This window comes from Neltuma alba, unplaced genomic scaffold (assembly GCF_004799145.2).
Source record: "Neltuma alba isolate B1F8T4 unplaced genomic scaffold, ASM479914v2 tig00010376_pilon, whole genome shotgun sequence".
Classification (NCBI taxonomy): domain Eukaryota; kingdom Viridiplantae; phylum Streptophyta; class Magnoliopsida; order Fabales; family Fabaceae; genus Neltuma; species Neltuma alba.
Window position 1 is genome coordinate 73,064 of NW_021635280.1, and position 24,953 is coordinate 98,016.

Sequence of the window (24,953 nt, forward strand, 5' to 3'; positions counted from 1 at the left end):
GTCGTGTGATTCATGTAGCTGACCCCACCTAGTGGGATAAGGCTTGTTGTTGTTGTTGTTGTTTGGCGCAAAGGGGCTCAAACTTCCTTTAACAAGGTCTCGTTTTTGAACTTTGTAAATGGATTCATATATAAATTAATTGGTAATATTGCATTTTGAATTATTTTGAGGAATGGCAAACCTCACTGGGCCCTACTCAATTTGAGATAGACTCCTTTTGGGTATTGTATAGGAATGGCAAACCTCATTGGGCCCAACTCAATTTGAGATAGACTCCTTTTGGGTATTGTATACAACGCCTTGAGGAAGATAAACAAATAGTAGAAGACTCAATAGGCCTCTTTCAACCAACAGATGTTGGTCTGAAGGAACTTAGATACCTTAAACATCATATCTTGGGTTTGATTTTTGAGACAGTATGTATGGAAAAAAAATACTGTTAGGAGGGATTCCCATTACAGCGCCTAATAGTACTTGAGAGATTAGTCTCTTACCGTTTGGGTGGAGGGATACTTTGGCAACTAAAAAAAAAAAAAAACCTCTTTCAAAAGTGCAACTTTTTAGGACAAAACTGTTTTTTGTTTTGGGGGGTGGGGAGGGGCAAATTTTTTTGGAGTACTATTTATGATAATAACTAGCAGCCAAATACGTTGCATGAAGCCCAAATAACGATTCTTATTATTCATAATTCGTAAATAATACAGTTTGTTATAAATTTTAGATTTTATATTTTGAGGATATAGTTTGAGTGTTTAATAATACAATGTCACATCTTTAAATAATGGAGATGTTTATTCCACGTTAGTTGAACATCAACATCAACTCTCAACTTACTCAGAAGAAAATAAAGAATCAAAAGAAAATTTAAATTTAAAATATCGGGTGACAATTTCTTCAATGAGTAAGACTACATACCTTTCGAACATTAATAACTCTGTAAACTGAAACAAGTGAGATTGTGCATGTACAAATTTATTCACCGATTGGGAGGAGGAAATTATGAAGAGTTTTAATTACACTAATGATATATTCAAAACTACTCCTTTCGGAACAATTACAGGGAGGGAAGGAAGGAAAAGAATACTGTTACTCATGGAGTCTCTGGGAAAACTTTGGTCTCCAAGAAATTGATGAAACGTTCAGCATACAACTTTGGTTCAACTACAGATATTGTCACAGGATCGAATTGCAGTGATTTATAGGCATGTTCAGCTTTCTTCCTTAGGTTGTATTGCTGCAATATATCAATTATTCCCATGTAGAGGACAACATCGTACACCTCAAAAAGCTCTATTTCTGATGCCTCCACCTTGTCCTCCACAAGCTTTCGGTTTGCCTGAGCCGGCATGTTCACCCCTAACTGGACCCGCAACCTGAGTATGAAAGTGATGAGTACACTTGGTTACAGATTACTTCACTACATACCACAGGGGCAACATATATTAATGTCAGAATGTTTAAAAAGGAATGACAGAAAATTCAATTTCAGTTCTCAAGAGGGTCGATTGCGTTTGCTCGAAAACTTGAAATTGATGAAAATTTGAAAGCGAGTTAGAGGGAAGGATACAGGCAACACAGAGTCAGGTGTTTATATGATCAGAGAAACTGCATACCTCATCCTATTTGTTTTGAAGTTGGCGTCTGTCAAGACGTTAATTACCAATAATTTCAACTCAAAAACCTAAGCTAAGAGAAAGCCCATAAATAGTTTTATTGTAGTATCCAACATGATCCCCTCAATGAAAACCCTTTTGAGCTTGAAAATTTAGGCAAAACACATTCACGTGGTGCTGAAATTTCATTTGAGTATGAACAATAAGGGCGGCGAGAATCAGCTCTTAAGCATTTATTCATAACGGCTGGATAACGACATGAAAACAAAACCTATAAGGCTTAAACTTTATAATCTCTACTCAACAATTACCAACGGCAGTTACTCCCTTGCTAAGATTCATATATTAGCTGGATAATACAGAAATTGACTGGCAATTTCAAAGAAAAGCCTTGCGAAGGTATAAGATTAAGACCTCATTGATATGAGAAAAACCATAACAATTGCACAACACAAGTGAAACAGATTCCATAATAGCTACCTTCCAGTACCAGGCAGCAGAAGGTCAACTTCTTTGTCACCTATGGAGTAGGCCCTCAATGTGTTTCCTCTGATGTGAGGTCCAGGTGCAGTGTTGACAAAGCTGGGTTCATGTGCAACTAGTAACAGACCTTTAGGAAGAATCAACTGCTCCCCTTGTTTGAGTGCATCTAGGTTCAAAAGCCAGTCAATAGACAGTAAAAAATGCAAGGTTATGTGAGCATGGGCACTCAAGATGAAACTACTAATGAACAGGGAGGGAAAAAAATAACATGATGAAACTAAAACAATAGTTGGAATGCATACTGTAATCATGATTCGTGTATATGCGCTATACGTATATTTTATGTCCCAAGTTAGCCGCAAAACTACAGTAGGGTCCACAAATGATATAGGACTAACTTATTTAGAAGATCAAATCATGAGATAATTTGCTGTTAAAAAGACATAACCAGTTATTCTTCTTACTGGTGAAACTGATTGCCACAACATAGAAACTGCGTGTATATCTTCCCCAACTACACCCCGCCCCACCCAGGAAAAAAAAAGGCAGCAATGTCCCATTCTTCCATGTCAATTGAAAAGTGTGCTTGTATAACAGATGACAAGAATCGCACCTTTAAAACAACTATTCTGGTGCTCACACTAGACAGGCAAAAGACATCTAGAATGAATCTATGTGCAAATACAAGGTGCTGGTACGATCAAGAGACATGGGGGTAGGTTCATATCTAAACAGGCCATTCAACCAGAAAGAAACAACTACTAATCCAGAGTCGGCATTGTCAAAATCATAAGATTTACATCAGTTATAAGATCTTTTTGCACTGTATATAGAAACTGAAGGCAAGAGATTTTGGAAAGAATATTTACTCCAAGAGTGAAGTCTTGCTAAAATCCTACACAAAGCAATAATTTCATCCATCTGACACCAAAAGGCATCACCAATCAGATTTTCTACACTGCAACATATTCCTAGTGCTAACAATGTCAAATTTATCTTCAGCAGAATATTAAATTTACAAAGTTCACCAAAAAAAAAAAAAAAAAAGAATATTAAATTTCCAAAAAAATTTATTCATGTAAAAGATGTGAATGCCAAATTTATACGAATATGCAACCACTAAGTTATGAAAGAACGCTGCCATATTACATCACACTAACTTGCATCAGAGGCATTTAACATTACCGGAAGTTAGACTCTCAGGCTGTTCCGCTAAGGCCTTTAGATTCTCAGGAGCTCTAAAATGCAATCCCAATAGAAGGCTATAATCAATAATTTGTTGAGACTCCAAGAACCCGCAGTCCACTTTAATTTGACTGCACCAGAAAAACAAACTTCTGCTTATGATGCTTTTTTTTAATGCATGCCTATGTAGTTACTCACAGAATTCAGATCTAACTGCTATCATACCAATACCTTTGTAATACTATAACAATAAACTAATTACAATCTACAGGCACACCAGCAACTATATTATATACAAGATTCAATTTCAGTTGATCTAATTAAAATTTGCCATTCTACAGTTTCGCAGATACAGCAATTTAGAGAATCTACTGAAAAGAGTGGCACCTTTCGGCAATGGCTTCATTACAAATTTCCTCACATTGCAGTAGCTATGGACCCCCACCCATTGGGTCATGGCTCGCTAGGGATAATAATAGAAAAAGCCAAGAAATACAAGAGAAAGAGCAGACAGGAGAGAAGGAGAGAGTTCGTTAGAAGGATGGATATATCATGGAGGGTTCTGTGAATAGTGAAGTGAGCATTAGATTGAGGATTAAACTCAGCTTTATTCAGAAATAATGTACACACACCCTTGGTTCCACCAATTAGTTACATCTAAAGAAATGCCTTAGTCATACAGAGGAGCAATACATTTAAGCTGTAAGTCCTACTTGATCTTTCCTAATCGCTTTACAATTTCCATGCACTTAAGAGATTAAAGTAGTTAAGAACCTACAACTTGTAAAATACTTCACTATGAAATCTTACAGAAGAACAATCTGACATGCATCTGCATTTAAAAAGGATTAAATCTTTGCACTTACACTATATAAGAACAAATAATAAATTTTGACACACAGAAATACCAGAGAGATTTTCATCCATTGAAGAGTGAAGACCGTGAATTCAAAGAATGAATGACTATAATATTTAGGAAGCATTTGAAGTAAATAGCTGTTTAATAATAAGGCGTGACAAATTCCAAGGCATTTTAGTTTAGGATCTCAATACCAGAAGTAATATTGCTTACTGGCTGATGCTACGAGGGAAAAACTTTGTCTCATTGGAGGCACCTTTTAAGATAACTTAGGTAGCTGATTTCCATGATAAAGAGTATTACAAATAAAAATTGCAATGCCATGAGCAAACTCACTTCGAAAGAAATTGTTGGAGTCATTATCTTAGATTGTTTCAGTAAATGGTCATTAATAAAAATCAAAGCAAATACATTATATATCAACCACATCAGTAAAGTAGGAACTTACTGAAGTAGGGATTCTCGCAATTTCTTGTCCATATGAAATTCATATTTGAGATCAAGATCTTTCAAGGTCGTATTCTCTTTGATTTTATCTTTACTGGTAAATCTTCCTTGAGAAGACCCCTTCAAATCATAACGACGGTGGATATGCAGTTCTGTGCAAAACATATTCCCCATTACCACGAAGCGCACCTGATAAAATTGGCAAGAATATATTTACATACTTGGATTGGTGACGTTAGTGTGAGAAGCTAGAGGCAAATAATGAATAATACCTTTTTCCCACCTCTTAGCATTATTCGATGAAGCCCAAAAAATTTTGTGATAAGAGTATTTTCATATTCCCCTACATGACTATAATACTTAGGAAGCATTTGAAGTAGAACCTACAAGAAGAAAACATATGAACAATTGAACATGGTCATGGATAAGGAACACCTTTATCATAATCATTTCTTACAATTTTCATAAAATTAGAAAACTAGAACTAGAATGAAGAGAAGTTGACAGATTCTATATTTACTCTCTCAAGAGAGCAATGTATTAAGAGCAGGCCCATTTCACATTAACACCAACCATCCCGGGAAATACAAACGTGAAGACATTCATCTATCAAATCAATAAATTTGGCATTGGATTCCATCAAGTATGCTTATTCATCCCAAGGATTGAAGACATGATAGATCAAATTGAAATGCCTGATTATGAATATAATAGTAAGCCATACAGTGACTACAAACCAAACAAGCAAAAAGACAAATGGTGACTACAAACCTTCAGTTCAGATTTCTTCAAAGTTTTGATCACAAATCTGTCATCTTGAGAAAGATAGAAGATGCTGCCACTTTTTCCAGGAGATGTTATGTCTCTCAGACCGGAGTCACCACAAATGGACATCATGTACTCTGCAGCATCTAATTTGAACATCTCTCTCAAATTCCTGGAAATTTATGCTTAAGTAATTATGCAACAGATAAGATAAAACAATAATAAGATGAATTACTTGGACATGGTTAGAGGAACATTAATAGTCACATGGATGATGCAGGCACCCAACAGCATCAAATGCACAAAGATTTAGTATGTAAATCTTCAATTGCTTATTCAGATTCCACCAGATCACCCTACAAAAACTATATATAACACCACCATGGTTGGATGATATCAATATGCAACTGTATTCATAAAGTCACATTCTCAAGCATAGTATTCTTATGTCTAACATGATCACTTTAAAACTAGGATGAGTACAAAGAAAAGTATCCATTATTCTTCCTCCTTTTAGCTCGAGGCAAATAATTGGACTGCAGTTCAGGAAGGAAGCTTTAATGGTTTGAGCGTCCCTTACAGGGTCTTGAACAGCTAGCGGTTCCATGCTTTTTTGCTAGCTCAAGATCGACCAGTTTCGTTTATATTAAACCAAATAAAACATGATGAAATAAGTTTTCCACACCTTAAAACGTTGAAACACTTTAATCATGCAGCAAGTGTCAAGAGAATACAGCTCTTTAGTGAGGAAGATATAGAGTTCGTGAAGTTGCTTGATACCTGAAGACCATGGGGCAATAATCCTTCCAGTAGAAGTCTATGGATTTGTGTGGGGGAGTAAACTGTGAACCCTCTTTGGGGAAGTACATTCTTATTCTTGCTCGATCTCCAAAATCAGATGAACGAACTTCACGCGCAGGCACCGGTGTAATCTTGCCAACGGTATACCTGTGAATTCAGTCAAATTTATTTAAATCCAGACTTCATGAGATACATAATACATGTTAGACGATAAACCATATTGATTATGATTTGACATGCATACTTGAGTATGCACTCTTACCCCTTTTTATTGCAATACTGACATGTTAAAATTAGTTGTTTTTCAAGTATAGTCTGTTATCTCGTTGGATTTGTCATTCAGAAACACCCAACACAAACATGCAACTGCAACTATACAAGGGAAATGGAAAAGTCTTTTCAAGAAGTCCAATAACTACTAGAATGGTCCGCTGTAAAAGGCATAGTCAAGAACCTTCATCCATTGAGCCATCGGCTGCAATTGCAATAGAAATCATCAGGCTCAATAAAGCAGCATTTTCAAATGTATTATGAGGCAATGTGCTTTCAAACATGGAAACTGGCACAATGCAATTATTACTACAATTATTGTTAATATTATCATTGTTTTTGTTGCTGTTGCTGTTATTTAAATTTATGACATTCATAATCAATCTTGGAGTTCTCAATAAACAGATGAAATAGGAGAAATGTAAAAAAATAAAAGAGATGATGTATGCTTCATAAATGACGGGGAAGAACACATGTAATTACATCATCCAAAAGTGCTATGCGGGTATTCGCTTTTGATCATGGAAACTGACAGCACTTATTATCAATGTCAACTACAAGAATTAAAACAAATCTTGGAGTTTTCAACAAACAGAGGATAAAGGGCAACTTGTAAGAAAATAAAAGGAATAAATGCTTAAAACATAAATAGGGAGGATGGTAAGATAACTTCAAAAATAACAGAGGATGGACAAAAAGTTCAAGTAATTATCAAAGGCCTCAGACCATGCCTCACAATTTCCTATCTAGTATATTCAGTTCTATGGACAAGTCTTACAAGTAACTACCCATCTTAATCTATGTGGCCCAGTCATTCATCTCTCACCGTCTTTCCTTTTATGATCATGTTGACATGAACCTTATATTACAGCATTGAATAGTCCACAAATTACCACAGGAGATTATTAATCCAACTGACAGGAAGTAGCAAGTTAAATGCCTGGATGGCCCCCCCTTCAGCCTTAATATTTTTAACAATAACTGAAGAAAGAACGTAGATACTTTTGATAGGTATTTAATTGGCTATATCAAGCATCATCAACTGCATCGTCTTTCAAATAACCATACCAAAGGTATGCCACATTATGCTACATAGCAAGCAGTATATTTTATATTATTAATATGTGAAGCAACCAACATGTAGGTATTGATATCTGTAAAGAAGTCCACCATCTTAATGATTTCAACCCTTCAAGTCAGGTAATACAGATGTATAAACTCATTTTAAAAAAAATAAAATAGTAAAGATATAAACAGTAATAATAGAAAGCATTATATTTAAAACTTCTATTAATTATTGATAACAGTTACCAAATCCTTCAAAGCAAATTAGAAGGGATTACTAAAATGTTAGATCAACAAATTTACCTGATGCCAAGTTGCAAGTTAAGCTTCAGATAATAGCTTCGACTCCCCCCAAAAATATCCACACATGAACTCGGCTTTACTTGTTGCACACCAAACTTATTTTGCCATTTGTTTTTGCGTGATACTTCTGAGTATTTCCTAGTTTTCTCCATAATAAGAACCCCTTGCATGTATTCCCTTTCATAAACCCAAGTAATTTTATCTGGGTCCTCAGAATGACCTCCATCAGAGGTAAGGGGCAATCTCCGTGAGTAATCATCACATATGCATTCTTGAGGAGGAGGATGTCGGGTCCAACTAGAATCCAGTGATGAAGTCCGATGAGATATATGATGTGAATTTCTTAAACTACCACTAACTGATACCTTTTCTGAAAGGCTTCGTTTAACCTTTGACTTTGGAGGCCGATGTTCCTCTGAATTCAAATTTGAACCATCATCATCATTGCTAAGAGAGCTACACCATTTCTTCAAAGATGGATGTTTGCAACCGGCAGGGAAGAACGTTCCTTTTCCATCCTTTAGACCCCTACTCCAAGTCCCAATATAAAGCCCCCCCTCTGCAAATCTATAAACTCCTGATCCATGTCTAAGCCCATTTGACCAAAAACCATCAAAAATATCACCATTACCCCACCTCATAACCCCTCTGCCATCTATTTTACCACGTTTCCAATTCCCAATATATGTATTTCCGCCACTCCAGGAATACCTACCACTGCCTTCATGCACTCCCTCCTTCCATAAACCCTCATAGATATCTGAATTGGAATACTCCTTCCGTCCTATCCCATGCTGGGCATTCATCCTCCAGCTCCCTCTGTAAACAGACCCAGAAGATGTTGTGAAGGTGCCATAACCATGACGGTAATTCCCAGAGAACTCACCTTCATACTTTGCCCCTGATGGCCAAACGATCAACCCCTTGCCTGTCATTTTCCCGTCTTCCCAATCACCCTCATATACCGTTCCATCTAACCAAGTGTATTTTCCCTTGCCATGGGGCAATATCCCCTTAATCTCACCAATATAGACATCCCCATTTGACAAGGACTTCTCATCAAGCCTACAACATTTGCAAAACAGTAGAATATAATATATGCACAGGTGGCATAAATACAAAGAAAGTTGAATGGAGTAGGAGTTGCTTTGAATATAACCTTCCACTGCCCTCCATGACTAACATGCTTTCTTGACCTAGTTGAGTGGGACACATCCAAGTGCCATTTCCTCCTATTATAGGTTAGAAAGAACACTCATTGATCAGAATGGGAAATCTATCTTCCCTTTTCCAGCTCCATGACATTATTTTTCCCAGTGGAAGAATTCTAGAACATAACGAAACAACCATAATGAGTGTCTGGAAAAAATAAAAACTCACAAAACAATAGCAGGCGTCTAGTACGTTTCCCTTTACTGAGGAACGCTATACGGGACTTCTACAGATTGCAACAAAAATTACACCACTAAAGTATAGAATGACAATTAAAATCACTTGCAATTGGAATTTAGGGGAGATCAAGGGTTAGTTGGTAGAAGGACTTCCCCCACTGCTAGCAGAACAGACTAGACAATTCTGTTTGACAGATCAATGGTCAATAAGTCAACATTATGAGGCATTTTGCGTTGAAAACAAGAAAGTGATTTACTAGATATGGAGATGATATGTACTGAGAGGCAGTATTTATAAGGAACAAAACTGAGAGTAAGGGTATGCATATTGGTTCTTTACTCTTGAGTAGCTTTCTGATTACAAAGCCTCCCTTCTCTTATTTCTGGACTTTTTTTTTTTCACTTCATCTAGGATGGAATGGCAGGGTCTACCCAGCCCATGATTTTCTGAAGTAAATAAACCATATTTTTTGTAATCAATGCTTAAGATTACGATTGTTAAGAAGATTTCCTCTGATTTCCCATGCAAACTTAGAAGAACATGCTTTGGTAAGTTATGCAATAAAATTTCCTACGGAATCTTAATTTCCCTCAGTATTTAGTTTTTCACAAAATTTCACCAACTAATCCCAACAGATTTCAGTTTTCCCATCTTATCTTCCAACATATATTCAAAATACACGTTTTAATTTTTAGTGATTGCCAAGGTATTTAATCTGCAAGGTGGCATAGCCTGAGTAAAAAGTTCCTCGTGTTAAATTTAAAACCTTCATGCCGAACACCCCCAAAAAAAATTAAGAATTTCCGCAATCAAAGGAACAAATCTCAACATCAACGTATCTCAATCTAACATTATATCCAACAATAATGCAGACCAAGGGTGAGTTCATTGACTCAAAAGCAGGCATGCCTAATTGTACTTAGAGTCACCTCCTTGGTTGCTGCCTTCAGCTTTCTTCATATATGAATGCTGCAGATCAGTATTTAGTGACTCAGTCCCAAATATCCTATCTTTAGAGCAATGAGACGAGCTGATGTTGAGTTCCCATTGACCAGAGCATGAACCATGAATCCTGCTGTAAATATTAATTACCAACAAAATTGAGAACAAGATCACCTAAAAGCAAATATATGAGCACAATTATAAGTCATGAATCTCACTTTATAGAGCACAAAGGCAAATACTGCCATCATAACCCTACTTACTTTATTTGTTCTACTCACCAACTAACGAAAATATTGCTTCCCGTAAGTTGATATTATAATTTAATAAAAGAATTAGAAGAAACACGCGTTGATGCATGATGATTATAAACATACATGTATCTTTTTTGTTCTTAGTGAAATTGAAAGACCATATGAAAATATACCCAATGTGAAGACAAGGTGTACCCTTCATGACTCGTTTAGGAATAAAAAATTCATGAGGTGGTTGGAGTATCACGGAGGGACTATAACGAATCCTGGTATTTGGAGTTACGAAAGTATGGCCCCAAATCCGAACTCAATCATAAAGTCAGAGCACTGCCCCAGAAACCAAAAACGAAGCTAATAACCAAACTTTTCTAGTAGACAGGGATATTATAGAACTTTATTGACCCGATTCGCATCCTACTGTTCTACTTTATCAGCAGAAAATGAACAGGAAGCCAGCATTGAACAAATAACGTTAGTTAGTTGGTTCAGTAGAAGGTGTCAAGAAAAGCATCTACAGCACTCCAAGGTACTGTATTGAATCCATATGCTACAGCAAGATAGTAATCAGCAAATCGAATGATCGCAAGAAGAATCAACAAACTGACCTTAAGGTTGATTGGAGATCAATACGCGTCTTCCCGAAGCAAGACTCAAATTGAAGAGATTCTCTCAAATTAAGCTTCGAGCAGACAGCAACTGAACCCTTATTTTTGGAAATACCTGAGACAAGAGTTCACGAATCCGTGCCTAACTGCCCTTTATTCAGTTCCAAGGCAACAAGTGAGGGTCACTGTCAGCCAAAGATTAAATTAAATATTGAATAACCAATATTAAAATTGAACAGAGAGAAAGATTATACCTGTAGATACTATGCTTGAATCGACACCTCATGCCCCCCACTTTCTCCCTCTTCCTTTATGGTAGAGTATTTCTTTACTCGCTATCTCGCTGGTATTGTGTGGGGAATGAACAATCGCTTCTTCCTCAGCCTTTCCCTTTTCTTTTAGCTGGAAGTCTGGAACGAGGTTGGCTGGCGTGCCCATGCAACGCATAAGGGGCCCTTTTCGCACAAATATTTTTTGTCTCCTCATATAGCATTGAACACTCTTCACTTTCTGATTTTTCAAAAAAAGTTTTGATTAGCTTATAGCCTTGCGCCACTGGTTAAACATGTAAAAAGAGATTTATCTTATAAGTATAATGTTTTAAAATAGATTAATCATGAAGCTTTCTAAACATTAGTTGCTGATTTATACACTGAGCACCATAGTATGACACATTTATTCTTGAGTGGAAAAAATTGATGTCATTTTTAATTAATTTTTTCAACTAAATTTAATTAGTTATAGTTTTTTTAAAAAAAATTATTCTATCTCAATTTGGAGACAATTGAAAGAAAAAAATGTTAAATCCGATTAAACTTAAAAGAGTCAAAATAAATGTTTAAATTTGGAACTCACAAAAGGTTGAATGTGGGTAGGGCCATCCTATTCCCATAAGTTTCAGGATTTTGAGTAGGGAAAATGATATGTTATTTTGTAATCCGATTAGAATATGACTTTGCAATTGCTCGGCTATAAAAATTTATATACCCAAAAGAAAAAAATTAAGCAAGTAAAATGAACAATATTCCAATGTAAATCTATAATACTAATATATTCTACCTTTTATAATATAATGATATTGATACTTGTATATAATATACACACATATATATAATAAAATAAAAGCATGAAGACACGAAGATGCAAAATATGTCCAATGATTTGTTGAATTTAGTTTAGAGAGACAAGAAAAAGATATGAAATGGAAGTGGTAAAAACAAATGCTGAGATGGATTTATGGAGGGTAAATCAAGTAGTATGGGATCCTTTAAAAAATATAGAGAAGATTGAAAAAGACTATCAATAAAGTTATTAAACAATATCTTTTGATGAGTAATATATCTAAATATTTTTGTCATCGATGTGGTAGTACAATAATATTATGTGATTTATATAACCTAGCAATTCGTTGTGAAAAAGGAAAAAGATTTGTATTCCTATGATCTTATTTATAAAATGCTTTCAGCATATTTTGCATAAATTAAAAAAAATTTACTATGTATTAACTTTTCATTAAAATATAATAACTTTTCAACATCATCTTTATTTAATATATACATTTTTTAAAAAAAAAACTACTTACATTATAATAAAATAGAGATAAAATAGTGTATTTATGCTAAAAATTGAATAAAATGACTTATAAATCTAATTAAAAAAAAATTTTGCCTTATAAATACTACTAAAGGAGCGCTACAATCTAATTTCAGTTACTTATTTATTTTAAAAGTTTTAATTAACAGAGCGAGTGGGATTTACCGACAGGAAACGAAGACAAAAGGGCAATGCAAGTAGAGCAGGTGGAAAAGTTGACGGGGATGGTAAACCAGTTAAAGAGAGGACACGTGGCGGACGAACCGGTGAAATCACTAAAAGCAGATGCGTTGTAGCGTCCTTGGGGATCCGCCACGAAAAGGATAAAGACTGCTGCGAGAATTCGAACCTGATTCTGTGCGCCGCCCACAACCTCCACAATTGCCCGGCTCGCTGGCTGTCCCATTTTTATATTCTTCTCACCCAAAAATATCTGCTGGGTTTTTCTTTTTTTTTTTTTGGTCTTTTCCATTTTATTTTTAATTTGATTCATTTAGATTACTTTTTTTTTTGGCCAGCTCATTTTTTTATTTTACACAAACTAAACGCACGCACATATAAAAATATATTAATGTAAAACTCGATCGTAGAATGTCATCTAAGCATAAGGGTGATGTTACCACTAAATGTATAGTAAATATAGATTACATATAAATTTGAGTAACTTTATATTTAGTAATTTTGTGAGTTTTAAATTTCTTTTTATCTGTTCAAAATCTGTGAGTGGATGAGCTCGACTGCAATTGAAGATTTTTAATAATTTCCCCTAAAAATTAACATCGAGTGTTAAAATAAAGTTGATGCTTAAAGGAGAACGTACTTGGGATGACCGGATGAGCCAAGGTTCTTCAGGAAAAGAGGATCTAACAATTCAACTAAATCAGAATCATTAACTTTTGTCTCATGACCACTGTGGTTTGCATTTTCATTTGAATTTAGAAGGGTTAAAATTAAGGATGACTTAAGGTGGTTTTTTCTTAGAATTACACTCTTCTAATCTTTAATATTGGACCTAATTGGAAAATTTATATTGGTCCTATATATAAGACTTATTTCATATATTTATTAATTTTTTTTAAATTAACCCTATTAATATTCTCTCAACAATGATGAAGTAAACGAGAGGGAGGCAACTGAGAGAAACATCTCGGGTGTTTTAGGGGAAAAAATATGATATTAACTAATTTAACTAGCATTCTTAATATGCTTCAATTAGTTAATTGTGTCTTATATTAAATACCAGAGGAATGCTAATCTATTTTATGCTTATTAAGAGATTTTTTTTTTTACTAATCTTATTAAAAGAATTAAGCAGGTTATGGAAGCTGCTTTCAAGGTTACGGCATGCTATGTGGGGATTTGCTTGGCTATAGTGGATATTTTTGATCTTATCAAAGCTCTATGTGACTTTATTACCTCAACTGGAGTCTAAGATTGCCTCATTCAGATGCGGCTCATGTCTGTTGTACGCAACTTTTATAGGAATGTGCTTATTAGATTTGCGGTCTTAACCCTCACCCCCATTTAATTTTCCCCACTAATAACTGGCTTGGAGTCTTGGTGTTGTTGGGAATTCGGGATAGTGCCTTTTGAGTTTTGATCCATTTTGGTTTGTCGTGTTATAACAGATTGACTCTTTTTACTAAAGTCCAACCCTTACTGGTTATTTTAGTATTTTGTTCCTATTTTTCTTCCTCATTCTTGTTTTTGTTTGCTATTGTGAGTTTGGAACTTGACAGGATTAATGCTATCCCTTTTGTTTGGCTAAAAAATTCTTTTTCTTTTTTAAATTTTCATCCATTTTTTTACATGGCTCATTTTCATCCATCTAAATGTAACTTTCATCATCATAATTGTTATAATTTTTATATAATTATTTGGCCTGTGTCACCACTCACCATCTATTATATTCAAGCACTATTAAACCCCGGTCAAGACATTTCTACTAACATTTATTTATTTATTATTATCATCATCATTATTATTATTTACTGTGAATGGTATACTTTCTCCTATTCTTATTGTAAAGCACTATCTCCGATCCTAATTATAAAATCTTACCTGTAGTTTACAAACAAGATTTTATAAATAGGGTTGGAGGTAGTACTTTTTTAGAAGTGAACTGCTCTTATTATAAGTGATGAACCGATATTAATCAACTATTTTTAATATTACCCTTATTTAAGGTCAAATTATGAGAAAGAGTATGATTTGATTTCAAAAAATTTTCATTTAAGTATAAGAAAGTGTTTTGGTTGAAATTAAATTATAATTTAAAAAATGATTTTATAGCATATGAAATATATGTAATAGTACTTGTCTTGGTTTGTGTGAAAGCAAACGAAACACTTCTAAGTAAAATTAGAAATTTATAACCAACAATAGTTGGATCTAGTGGAAAGGACTAGTTCCTCATAACATGATGAACTAAGATTTGAATTCCAACTGAGAGAGGTGTCCACATTTAGTGCCCAACAGTGTTTCAAATAGGATTGCCTGCAATAGAGGGATACCTATGCTTTAGAAAAAAAAGATATTAGAAATTTATTTTTATATAAAATTAATGATTTAAGTACCTCTTTTTAATTCCCGTGAGATAATTAAAGATTCCTTATAATTGTCACTAGAGCACCAACAATATCCTTAATTTATGGTCCAAAAATAGTTTTTTGAGGGGAAAAAAACGATGTACTTGAGTAAGGGTGGAAACAGGCCAGGCCTTGCTCTTAACAGGCCAGGCCTGTTTTGGAGCCTATTGGCCTGTGGCCTGTTACAGGCTTATTTTTCAGCCTGAGCCTAGCCTGTGTAAAAGCCTGGCCTGGCTTGAAACCTGTTAAAAGGCCTGTATTTTTAAAAAATTCAAATTATAATAATTATTTTTTGAAAAAAGCTAAGATTAAAAAAACGTACATAATAATTAAATTTTAGTCTTGTCTTTTATTTAAATTTTAGTATCATAAGTACTATTTTAAATCTTAATTATAATTTATAAGAATGTTATTGAAAACTAATTGTAATTATATGTTAAAATTTGGAATAAGACTACATTTAAGTACACACAAAAAATTAAAATTAAGACAAATAAATAAAGAGGAAAAAATAATAATTTTATAATGAATAAAGAGGATATCATACTTAAATTAACATAATACCTAAGTTAGTTAATTTATCATTCTTGAAACAAAATTTTTCTTTCCTATTTTTTTTATATTTTTAAGATTTAAAAATCACATTATTTATTAATATTACTATTTTAAATTATATTTTTATCTTCACTTGTCATCTAAACTTCAAAATCTAAGAAAAGATTAAGCTATTAACTATATATTAAAATTAAAAAATAAATTAAAAGAACACATTAACAATAATAGCATTAATTAATTTTTTATATATTATAATTATAAATTCTTAACAGGTTCAGGCCGGCCTAACAGGCTTAACAGGCTTTTTAAAAAGTCTAAGCCTGGCCTGTTTAACTAAACAGGCCTTCAAACAGGCCTAAGCCTGTCATTTTTGGGAAACAGGCCAAACCAGGTCAGGCCAAATACAGGCCAGGCCATACGCCCCTGACAGGCCGCCTGGCCTGTTTCACCCCTAAACTTGAGGAATGAACATAATTAACCTTCAAGTCCTGAACTGACTTTCACCTTTTCTGGTCAATTATTGATAGAAAAAAATAATTATAAAATGGAGTAAACATCGGATGCGGAGTGCTGAACAGAGATTCTTGTCCACATGCGGAGGTAAGAACGTGGGTCTACTTGCCAATAAACATGTGCAATATTTAAAGGGCAACTTTAATTTTTTATCAATAAAAAAAGTGCACCTTTTTAATTAAATAAGTTTTATTGTTTTAATGAACTAAGCATGCTGGGACCAAAATTAATTGTTAGATCCTTCATATCATATTTATAAAAGTGATTAATCATGTGGCCATAATGCTTTTCTGACACCTAATATTATCTGTATTGATAATTATTAATGTGAATAATAATTAATTTTCTTTTCATGACAGAAAATAAAAATAATTCTTTTGGTTTCTGATTCAGAGCCCACTTTGGTTGATCAAACAACAATAAACACACACGTGCCAATTTTTTTATTGCTATAATTGAAACTATTTGCATTAGATGCAAAGTAAGCATGCTGGTCAAAACAAAACAAAAAAGATGCAAAGTAAGCATCACAACTTATCTGATCTAATTATTAAAATTATCACTGATTAATAATTTTTGCTTGTTTTATTCCCAATTATTCGGGTTCACCCAAAAAGATAATTATTCCAGCGAATATTTAATGGTCTTTGTGACAAATCCATGTCTGTCTTTTTTAATCAAAATATCTATTTATTAAGCAACAATAATATTTTTGTTTTTCTTTTTTTTAATAAAAATGATGTCAACAAAACGTGAAAATTGTATTTTGGGAAAATGACAGAAAAATGATTCTTAAATTTCAAAATCCCCAAACGGTCACCTAAGTAAGCAAAATTCTAGTTTAGGTATAAGTAACTAAATCGGGATTTATAAATTTACTAAAATGACCATATTACTATTTGTTTTTTGGGGGAAAAAAAAACATCAACCACCCTTGCTAGTTGGCCAATCAACAAAGCTCTGGTGCTGGCAATGACTGCGCAGAATTCAGGTGGGAAACCATCATCGAAACTCCAGCAGCATGCATCTTTTTTTGGAAATTTTTTCAAACTCAATAATACGATTAACCAGTTTTTTAAAGCTATTAACAAGTTCGATATAGCAGTTAATAATAAGTTTTTTAGGAAACTCAAAAAGTGACATTTTTTATAATTTTAGTAACAAAGTTAACAAATTTTATAACGTTATTAACAAGTTCAGTTTAATAGCTAACAACAAATTTTTCAAAAAAATTTAAAAATTGACATTTTTATAAATTCGGTAATAATATTAATAAGTTATGTAACGATATTAAGAATTCTTATAGCATCGTTAACAAAATTTCCTTATAAAAATTGATGTTTTTAATATATATTAACTCCCTATGAAAGTTGTACAACAAAAGTTTCTCATTTATTAGGTAATCATTATGGTTATAAGAGTTGTTAATATAATGACATAACTTGTTATTAGAGTTATTAATAATATTTAGAAGAGTTGTTAATATTGTTATATGACTTGTTAACTAGGTTACTAAAGTTGTAAAAATATCATTTTTGAACGTATCCAAAAACCTATTGTTAAATACTATATCAAATTTGTTAATAGCATTATACAACTTGTTAACCATGTTACTGAAATTGTAAATATGCCACTTTTTCAATTTCCTAGAAAATTTGTAATTAACTGTTATACCAAACTTATTGATAGCATTAAAAACTTGCTAATCACATTATCAGACCTGAAAAAGTCTCCAAAAAAATATTTGCTGGTCGTCGAATCTTCAAAGACTAGTTGTTAGAGCTCTGGTGACCAAGGTCACCCCTTGCATTAGAGCTCTAGCGAATGGCCGGCTGGTGAGGGTGTTTAGTTTTTTTAAAAAAAAATAAATAAATAAAGGCTAATATGATCATTTAATTTCAACAAATTTATAAATTCTAATTTGATCACCTGTACCTAAATTAAAATTTTGCTTATTTAAGTGATCATTTAGAGATTTCATTATTTAACTATCATTTTTTTTTGTCTTTTTTCCTTTTATTTTTATCGTATATCTATGAATGAATGAAAAAAAGATGGCCAATATATATGGAATTAATATTTAATGAAGATATCGACGTGTTTAATAGGAGAGTGATGAGGAATGGGAACGGCGTATGTAAAACGTAGGAACCCAAAATCTGTCTGTTTTGAGGACAACGGGTGTCTCTACTTCCTTTTCTTTCTATTTTTCATTCACTTCTCGTCTCTGATATAAGATTGAGATTTTAAAAGTTCAGATTTCATATTAATAAAATTATGAATAAAATGTTAAAATTTTGAGAGTAAATAAATAAATTCAAATAAAACTACTAAATTTTAGTCAATATAATTCAAAACAATAATAAAAAATTCTTTATAAAATTATTTTTAAAAACCTGAAATCTGGACTGTTGAATTTTCAATCTTAATAATTAAGATGAAAAGTGGTTGAAAATAATGAGAGAGAAAAGGGGAGGGACTCCTTGCTTTTGTTTTGATGGCATTTGTTTTGTTCTCCCATTATTGAACAAAGGAATCTAGAATCAACATCGGCGGACAAAAGAAAAGCTTTTTCATGGGAAATTAAAGATATATAATGACTACCAGTATATGGGAATTCTAAAATGACCCCTCAAAATAACTCAATTTTTTTGCAGTCCTTAGTAACTACTTTCTTTAATTTTTTTTATTATATTGGTGTTAAATATTTCATAAAAATCAAGTCATTTTAAAAAATCATCTTGAGATACTCCTATTTCTACTGTTTTTATATGTTTTCTCCTTCAAATATAACAATAAAAAGTTATTTGGGGCGGGCATTTAGGTCTTTTTCTTTTTATATTTGTCCCAATTGGCTTTTATTTTTATTTAATTTATAAAATTATTTATTATATTTTCTTCCACGTGCCAAATATTAGTTGTTTATAATATTCATTTTCATTCTGTTCTTCTTTTCATACCACTTTGAGAAAATGACACAAAAATGCCACTTAAATTTGAAAATTCTCATTTGGTTACCTAAATAATAAAAATCTCTATTTGAGCACATATGACCAAATTGGAATTTTAAAATTTGTTGAAAAGACTAAATTGCCCTTAAATTTTTTTTTGAAAAAACCATCAAGCACCATCACCGGGTAGCCACTGTCAAAGCTGAGGCGAGCTGCCAGTTTCCTTAACTCCAGCGGCAGGCCAATGACTGGCCACTAAAACTCTGGTGATTAACAACTATTTGTTTTTAAAGATTTTTTCAAGTTCAGTAATACGACTACTAAGTTCGTTATTGCAATTAACAAGTTTGTTATAGCATTTAATAATAGATTGTCCAGAAAATTTAAAAATTGACATTTTTACAACTTTAATAATGTGGTTAACAAATTGTTTAATGCTATTAACAAGTTCAGTATAGTAGTTAATATTAGATTTCCTAGAAAATTTAAAAAGTGGCATTTTAATAACTTTAGTAATGCGGTTAACAAGTCATGTAATAATATTAATAACTCTTATAACGCTATCAACAAAATTTCCTATGAAGGTTGATGTTTCAACATCAACTCCTTATAAAGATTACACAACAAAATTTTTTCATTTATTAGGCAATCACTATAGTTATAAGAGTTGTTAATATTATTATATGACTTGTTATTAGAGTTGTTAATATTAGTACATACTTGTTAACCGCATTATTCAAATTGTAAAAATACCATTTTTGAATTTTCTGAAAAATATGTTGTTAACTATTAGACTAAAATTGTTAATAGCATTAAAAAACTTAATAACCGTATTACTAAAGTTTTAAAAATTGCCAATTTTTTAATTTCTTGAAAAACTTGTTATTAAATACTATAACGAACTTGTTAATCGTATTACTAGATTTGAAAAAATCCTTAAAAAATAGTTGTCAGTGATCGGTTGTTAGCTAGATGCCAGAACTTAGGCAATCGGAGGCCCGCATGAACTTCGGCGGTGGTTACCAGCACTGAAGTTCTAGTGACTGGCAGACAGGTAAGGTGTTTGATGGTTTTTTTTTAAAAAAAAATATATTAAAGGACAATTTAGCTTTTTCAGCAAATTTCAAAATCTCAATTTGATCTCAAAATTTTTTTTTATTATTTAGGTGACCAAATAAAATTTTTTAAATTTAAGTATCATTTTAATGTTATTTTCCTACTACTTTTTAAACGTAACATAAATAAAAATTTACCTGTAGGTCCTGTTTGGTGCGATGGAATCCGTTAGTGACAGCGGAAAAGGGGACAGAACCCACTGGCATAACATTTTGGTCAAAAAGGTTGGATTCTCTCTCCCATTTTTTTCACTTTGTAAAAGAATTTAAAAATAAATTATAGGAAAAATAACTTTATTATTTTTCCACAAAAAGTGGTTATTGGAACATATTTGTAGTATAAATTTGATTAAAATTGTATGATACCAAAAGAAAAAAAGGATACCTTGATGAAAATTTTAGGGCCCATTTGGTATACTAAAATTGATTTTGATAGAAATAGAAATGGATATTAAAATGGAAATGGGGTTTAAAAGCATGTTTGATATGTCATGAAAATGAGACCTAATTTGTACATAAAAAGACCAAAATACCTTCCTAAATTATCACACATTTTTTGAAATTTTTTCGGTATTAAATATTATTGATGATGTAAAAATAATAATTAGTATTAAAACAAATTTTTAATTTCGAAATTGTCTAAATTCTGCCAAAAATAACTATATTACTAGATAAATGAAATGGATTATTCATATTACTTAGTGAAACTAAAATGTTATAATATGATTATTTTCTTATACAACCTTAATAAATATATTTACATCTTATAAAGATAAAAAAAATAATATGTAAATCTATGAATTACTATTCTGATCTTTAATTTAATAGATGCTTTATTAAATTAAGAAAATTAAAAAAAAAGATACACAAATTACTTAATTCTAACAAATATCATCTAATCTCCCCAAAATATTGTTTTATAATATTAAATTATATATGAATTTATAAGTTAGATAAATTAGGCATAAAGTTATCAACTTTAGGGATATGATGGATCACAGGTTCATAATTTGCCAATATCTATATAAAAAAAAAGATCTAAATTCATTTACAAGATCTCCAAAAAGGGGTGGGAAGCCGCAGTCTCTGTTCAACAAATTAACAACTTCAATACAACTTGAAAGCAGAAGACAATGCATCAATTAGCGCGTAACATATAAATAACATGTAAGACAATTGGAAAATTGAGCCAACGTTGTCCGTGTCTAAAGTTGACAACTTGGCAAGCATTCTCACAACTTATCAAGGAACTATTGTATCTTTGATCACATTTCATCTTTTTGCATTTGAGGTGGACAGTGGTGAAGAAAGCTTTCCCGTTGTCTAAGTTTGTGGAGTAATCATGCTTAGCTTTCATTCAAAACAAAAAAGAATGCTCTAAATCAAATTAACTAAGTGTATAGGAATTTTTCTGAAATAAGAGAAAATGATACTACTTTTGATTCTCAATATAAAAGTTAGATAGCTAATTTATGAATATTAAAGAAATTAGTTAAATTAGTTATTTGTAATAAATGAGTTTTATCTCTCTTAAAATATCCTTATTAACCATATATATTAAAATGAAAACTTCTTAACATGTACAACTATCATGGGAATTACTTGAAAAAAAATAAATATGCGAAACAAGATGAATTATGATTTTATATTTAATATCAAATTAAATTTTCAACTATTAAAATAGCAAGAGTTTTACAAGAAGAGGGGAGTTAATACACAAAAGAATTACTAAAAAAATAGCTAAGAAAAGATTTAAAGGAATAACTTTGACATGAGTGAAAGAGAAGGCATGGATCGAAGACAAGATTTCTTCCCATATTCAAAGAGTGTGAAGATGAAGCAGGGGAACTGATGAAAGCTTTCTGGACGCAATGGATCAATTTGTACCATTTCAAATTGTTGTGTCTAGTTAGAGGTGGAAATAAACCAGACAGTTTGTCAGGGCCTATGACCTGGTCGGTTTTCTAAAAGAAACAGGCTCAGATCTGTTTGAAGACTTGTTTAACTAAACAGACCAGGCTTAGGCTTTCTAAAAAGCTTGTTAAGCCTGTTAGGCTGGCCTGGGCCTGTTAGGAATTTATAATTATAATATATAAAAAATTAATTAATAGTATTATTATTAATATGCTCTTTTAATTTTAATATATAGTTAATAGCTTAATCTTTTATTAGATTTTGAAGTTTAGTTGACAAGTGAAGATAAAAATATAATTTAAAATAATAATATCCATAAATAATGTGATCTTTAAATCTTAAAAATATCAAGAAAATAGGAAAGAAAAATTTGGTTCCAAGAATGATAAATTAACTAACTTATGTATTATGTTAATTTAAGTATGATACCCTCTTTATTCGTTATAAAATTAGTAGTTTTTTTTCTCTTTATTTATTTGTCTTAATTTAAATTTTTTGTGTGTACTTAAACCCTTATGCCAAATTTTAACATATGATTACAACTAGTTTTCAATAATATCCTTGTAAATTATAATTAAGATTTAAAATAATACTTATGAGTTATGATACTAAAATTTAAATAAAAGACAAGACTAAAAAATTATTTATTATGTACTTTTTTTTAATCTTATCTTTTTTTAATTAAAAAATATAATTGTAATTTGAATTTTTTTAAAAATGTAGGATTTTTAATAGGTTTCAAGTCAGACCAAACCTTTATACAGGCCAGGCTAAAGCTGAAAAATAAGTTGTAACAGGCCATAGGTCAGGTTTAGGCTAATAAGCTCTAAAACAGGCCTGACCTGTTAAAAGCAAGGTTTAGCCTAGCCTGACCTGTTTTCACCCTTATGTCCAATAGAGAGAAGCTCTTAGACATGAATGAGAGGCCCGTCATAGCTTGATTTTTACATAATAATTCTTTTATAAGGAAATTTTTGTATTACTCCAATCCTAAAAATAAGGCTCATTTTGCAGTGTAATATAATATAAAATAAGTTTTATATTTGGGACTCAAGCGATACAAAGATTTTCCTATAAAAATATAATTTGTACTATCAAATAGGTCTTGCTTTAAGAAAAATTCACGAGGCAAAACCCAAACTCAGGTAGTGGACATTGCAGAAAAATCGTGGATTTTGGAATGCTATAGCCAAGAAAGACATGATGTGTTTTCTTTTTAATATTACAATCATAAATGATTTATGAGTCTATCAAGTATTCTCTTTTAATCACGCAATTCCTGCATTCAACATATAAATAATATGTGGACCAAACAAGTAACAAATTCTAATAAGTATAGATCATTTGTTTTAATTCATAAAGGATAATTGAGAAAAATTTACACGATGGGACCATCAACGTCAGTGTAAATTTATATGTGATGCTTACTTGGGAAGCAAAACACAGTAAGTTTGGCCCCTAATCAAAGCAAAGCATCTGAGCAAAAGCGTAAAGGGAAAGGGAAAAATATCAAATGAAGTAGAAGAAACATTCGAAGACATCGATTGATATATTCCTGTTAGAGACAATTCTAGTAAACATACTATCAAGCATTAAATGTGAACATCTTTTTTAATAGGAATTAGAAGATTTTTCATGTTTTGAAGAATTATTTTCTTCCACTGAGCCCGACATTTAATTGTTGGTTGAGAGCATTGATCTTTTTTTATATTAAAACATAGATATCATTCTATTAGAGGTAATTCTATTTGAGATACTATCATGGACTAAATATAGACACATTTTAATGGGGATTTGAACCTTGGTTCGTCACGTTGATAATGTTGTCTTCCCAATTTTCCTATGTGACTTTGTGAACATATGCAATGGTGCCGGCCCATTCTTGAAATTAGCCCAAACACAACTTGGTCCATTGTGATCTATTTTTTGCCCCAACGATAAAACAAGAAAACTTTGTTAATTTTATTATTTTAAATATTTATTAAAATAATATAAATACGGTGCCAAAAGTTTTTGCATAGAAGTTTTGGATATCAACTCTTTTTTGGGTTCAATCTTTCACTAGAAGTATTAGTGAAAGCAATGCCACCTTATTCTAACTATAGCTATATGCCACTTACGATTTCATTTGGTCAGGATTGTGGTTTTTAGTTGGATCATTTTTACCTATGTTTTTGTGAAAGAGTAATGTGGCCTTGGTAGTATTAAAAAAACAATATTGCCCAAATTTATCAACGGAACGGGAAAAAAAAGGTATATAAAAGACCGATTAAAACGCAAAACAAAGTGAATTATAGATATTATATATAAAGCATGTGAAAAACAAACACCAAAATAATAATCAGCTCTTTGCACGATGAAACTTGCATTCATATCTTACAATTAACATCTTGGAATCATCTTGAGCTCACTCCATGTCCATATATATGCTATCTTGATGCACTTGTGATACCCACTAGAACACTAAAAGATAATTACATCAGAATTGTATACAAAATTTAATTAGATGAATTAAATTATAAGAGTTGGAAATTCATGTTTAATTTTGAAGAATTTAACTTGTTTTGTAGTGGTACTAAATGAAAAAGAAATAGACTATAGGGTGAGCTATTGATTGTCCTGGTCATGAATTTTGTTAATTCCTTCGATTTAAAATATAAAATAAAATCAATTGATTTATATTTACTAAGAATAAATTAAAATCATTTTAAAATAATAAATATATAAGGCATATATTTTT

General features: G+C 31.9%; 1 protein-coding gene across 12 annotated transcripts; it reads right to left on the reverse strand.

The window, feature by feature from the left end:
* Positions 1-869: 869 nt before the first annotated feature.
* On the reverse strand, positions 870-11,324 carry LOC114756201 (phosphatidylinositol 4-phosphate 5-kinase 7). 12 transcript variants are annotated; one of them, XR_003741420.1, is made up of 14 exons: positions 11,239-11,324; positions 10,985-11,169; positions 10,113-10,258; positions 8,951-9,023; positions 7,792-8,856; positions 6,133-6,300; positions 5,359-5,524; positions 4,860-4,970; positions 4,589-4,776; positions 3,276-3,412; positions 2,094-2,262; positions 1,785-1,859; positions 1,614-1,681; positions 1,290-1,373 (listed from the first exon to the last, which is right to left on the reverse strand). XR_003741420.1 is itself a non-coding variant. In XM_028945119.1 (12 exons), exons 3-12 carry the CDS (start codon positions 10,141-10,143, stop codon positions 1,091-1,093), a joined length of 2,391 nt encoding a protein of 796 aa, XP_028800952.1. In that variant the 5' UTR covers positions 10,144-10,258; positions 10,985-11,135; positions 11,239-11,318; the 3' UTR covers positions 870-1,090. The 12 variants fall into 12 exon arrangements, 10 of the variants coding, with proteins under 10 accessions (XP_028800952.1, XP_028800953.1, XP_028800951.1 ...); XR_003741419.1 differs by having other exon boundaries at positions 1,614-1,859; XM_028945119.1 differs by lacking the exons at positions 1,614-1,681; positions 1,785-1,859 and having other exon boundaries at positions 870-1,373; positions 10,985-11,135; positions 11,239-11,318.
* Between the last annotated feature and the right edge of the window lie 13,629 nt (positions 11,325-24,953).

Excerpts from the sequence above, each read along its gene's own strand:
- LOC114756201 (XM_028945119.1), bottom strand. The coding sequence starts at position 10,143 with ATGAAGAAAGCTGAAGGCAGCAACCAAGGAG. Across the intron at positions 6,301-7,791 it reads AACTTGCAACTTGGCATCAG|GTATACCGTTGGCAAGATTA; the intron begins GTAAATTTGTTG and ends CTGAATTCACAG. Across the intron at positions 4,971-5,358 it reads TGAAGAAATCTGAACTGAAG|GTTCTACTTCAAATGCTTCC; the intron begins GTTTGTAGTCAC and ends TTCTTCTTGTAG.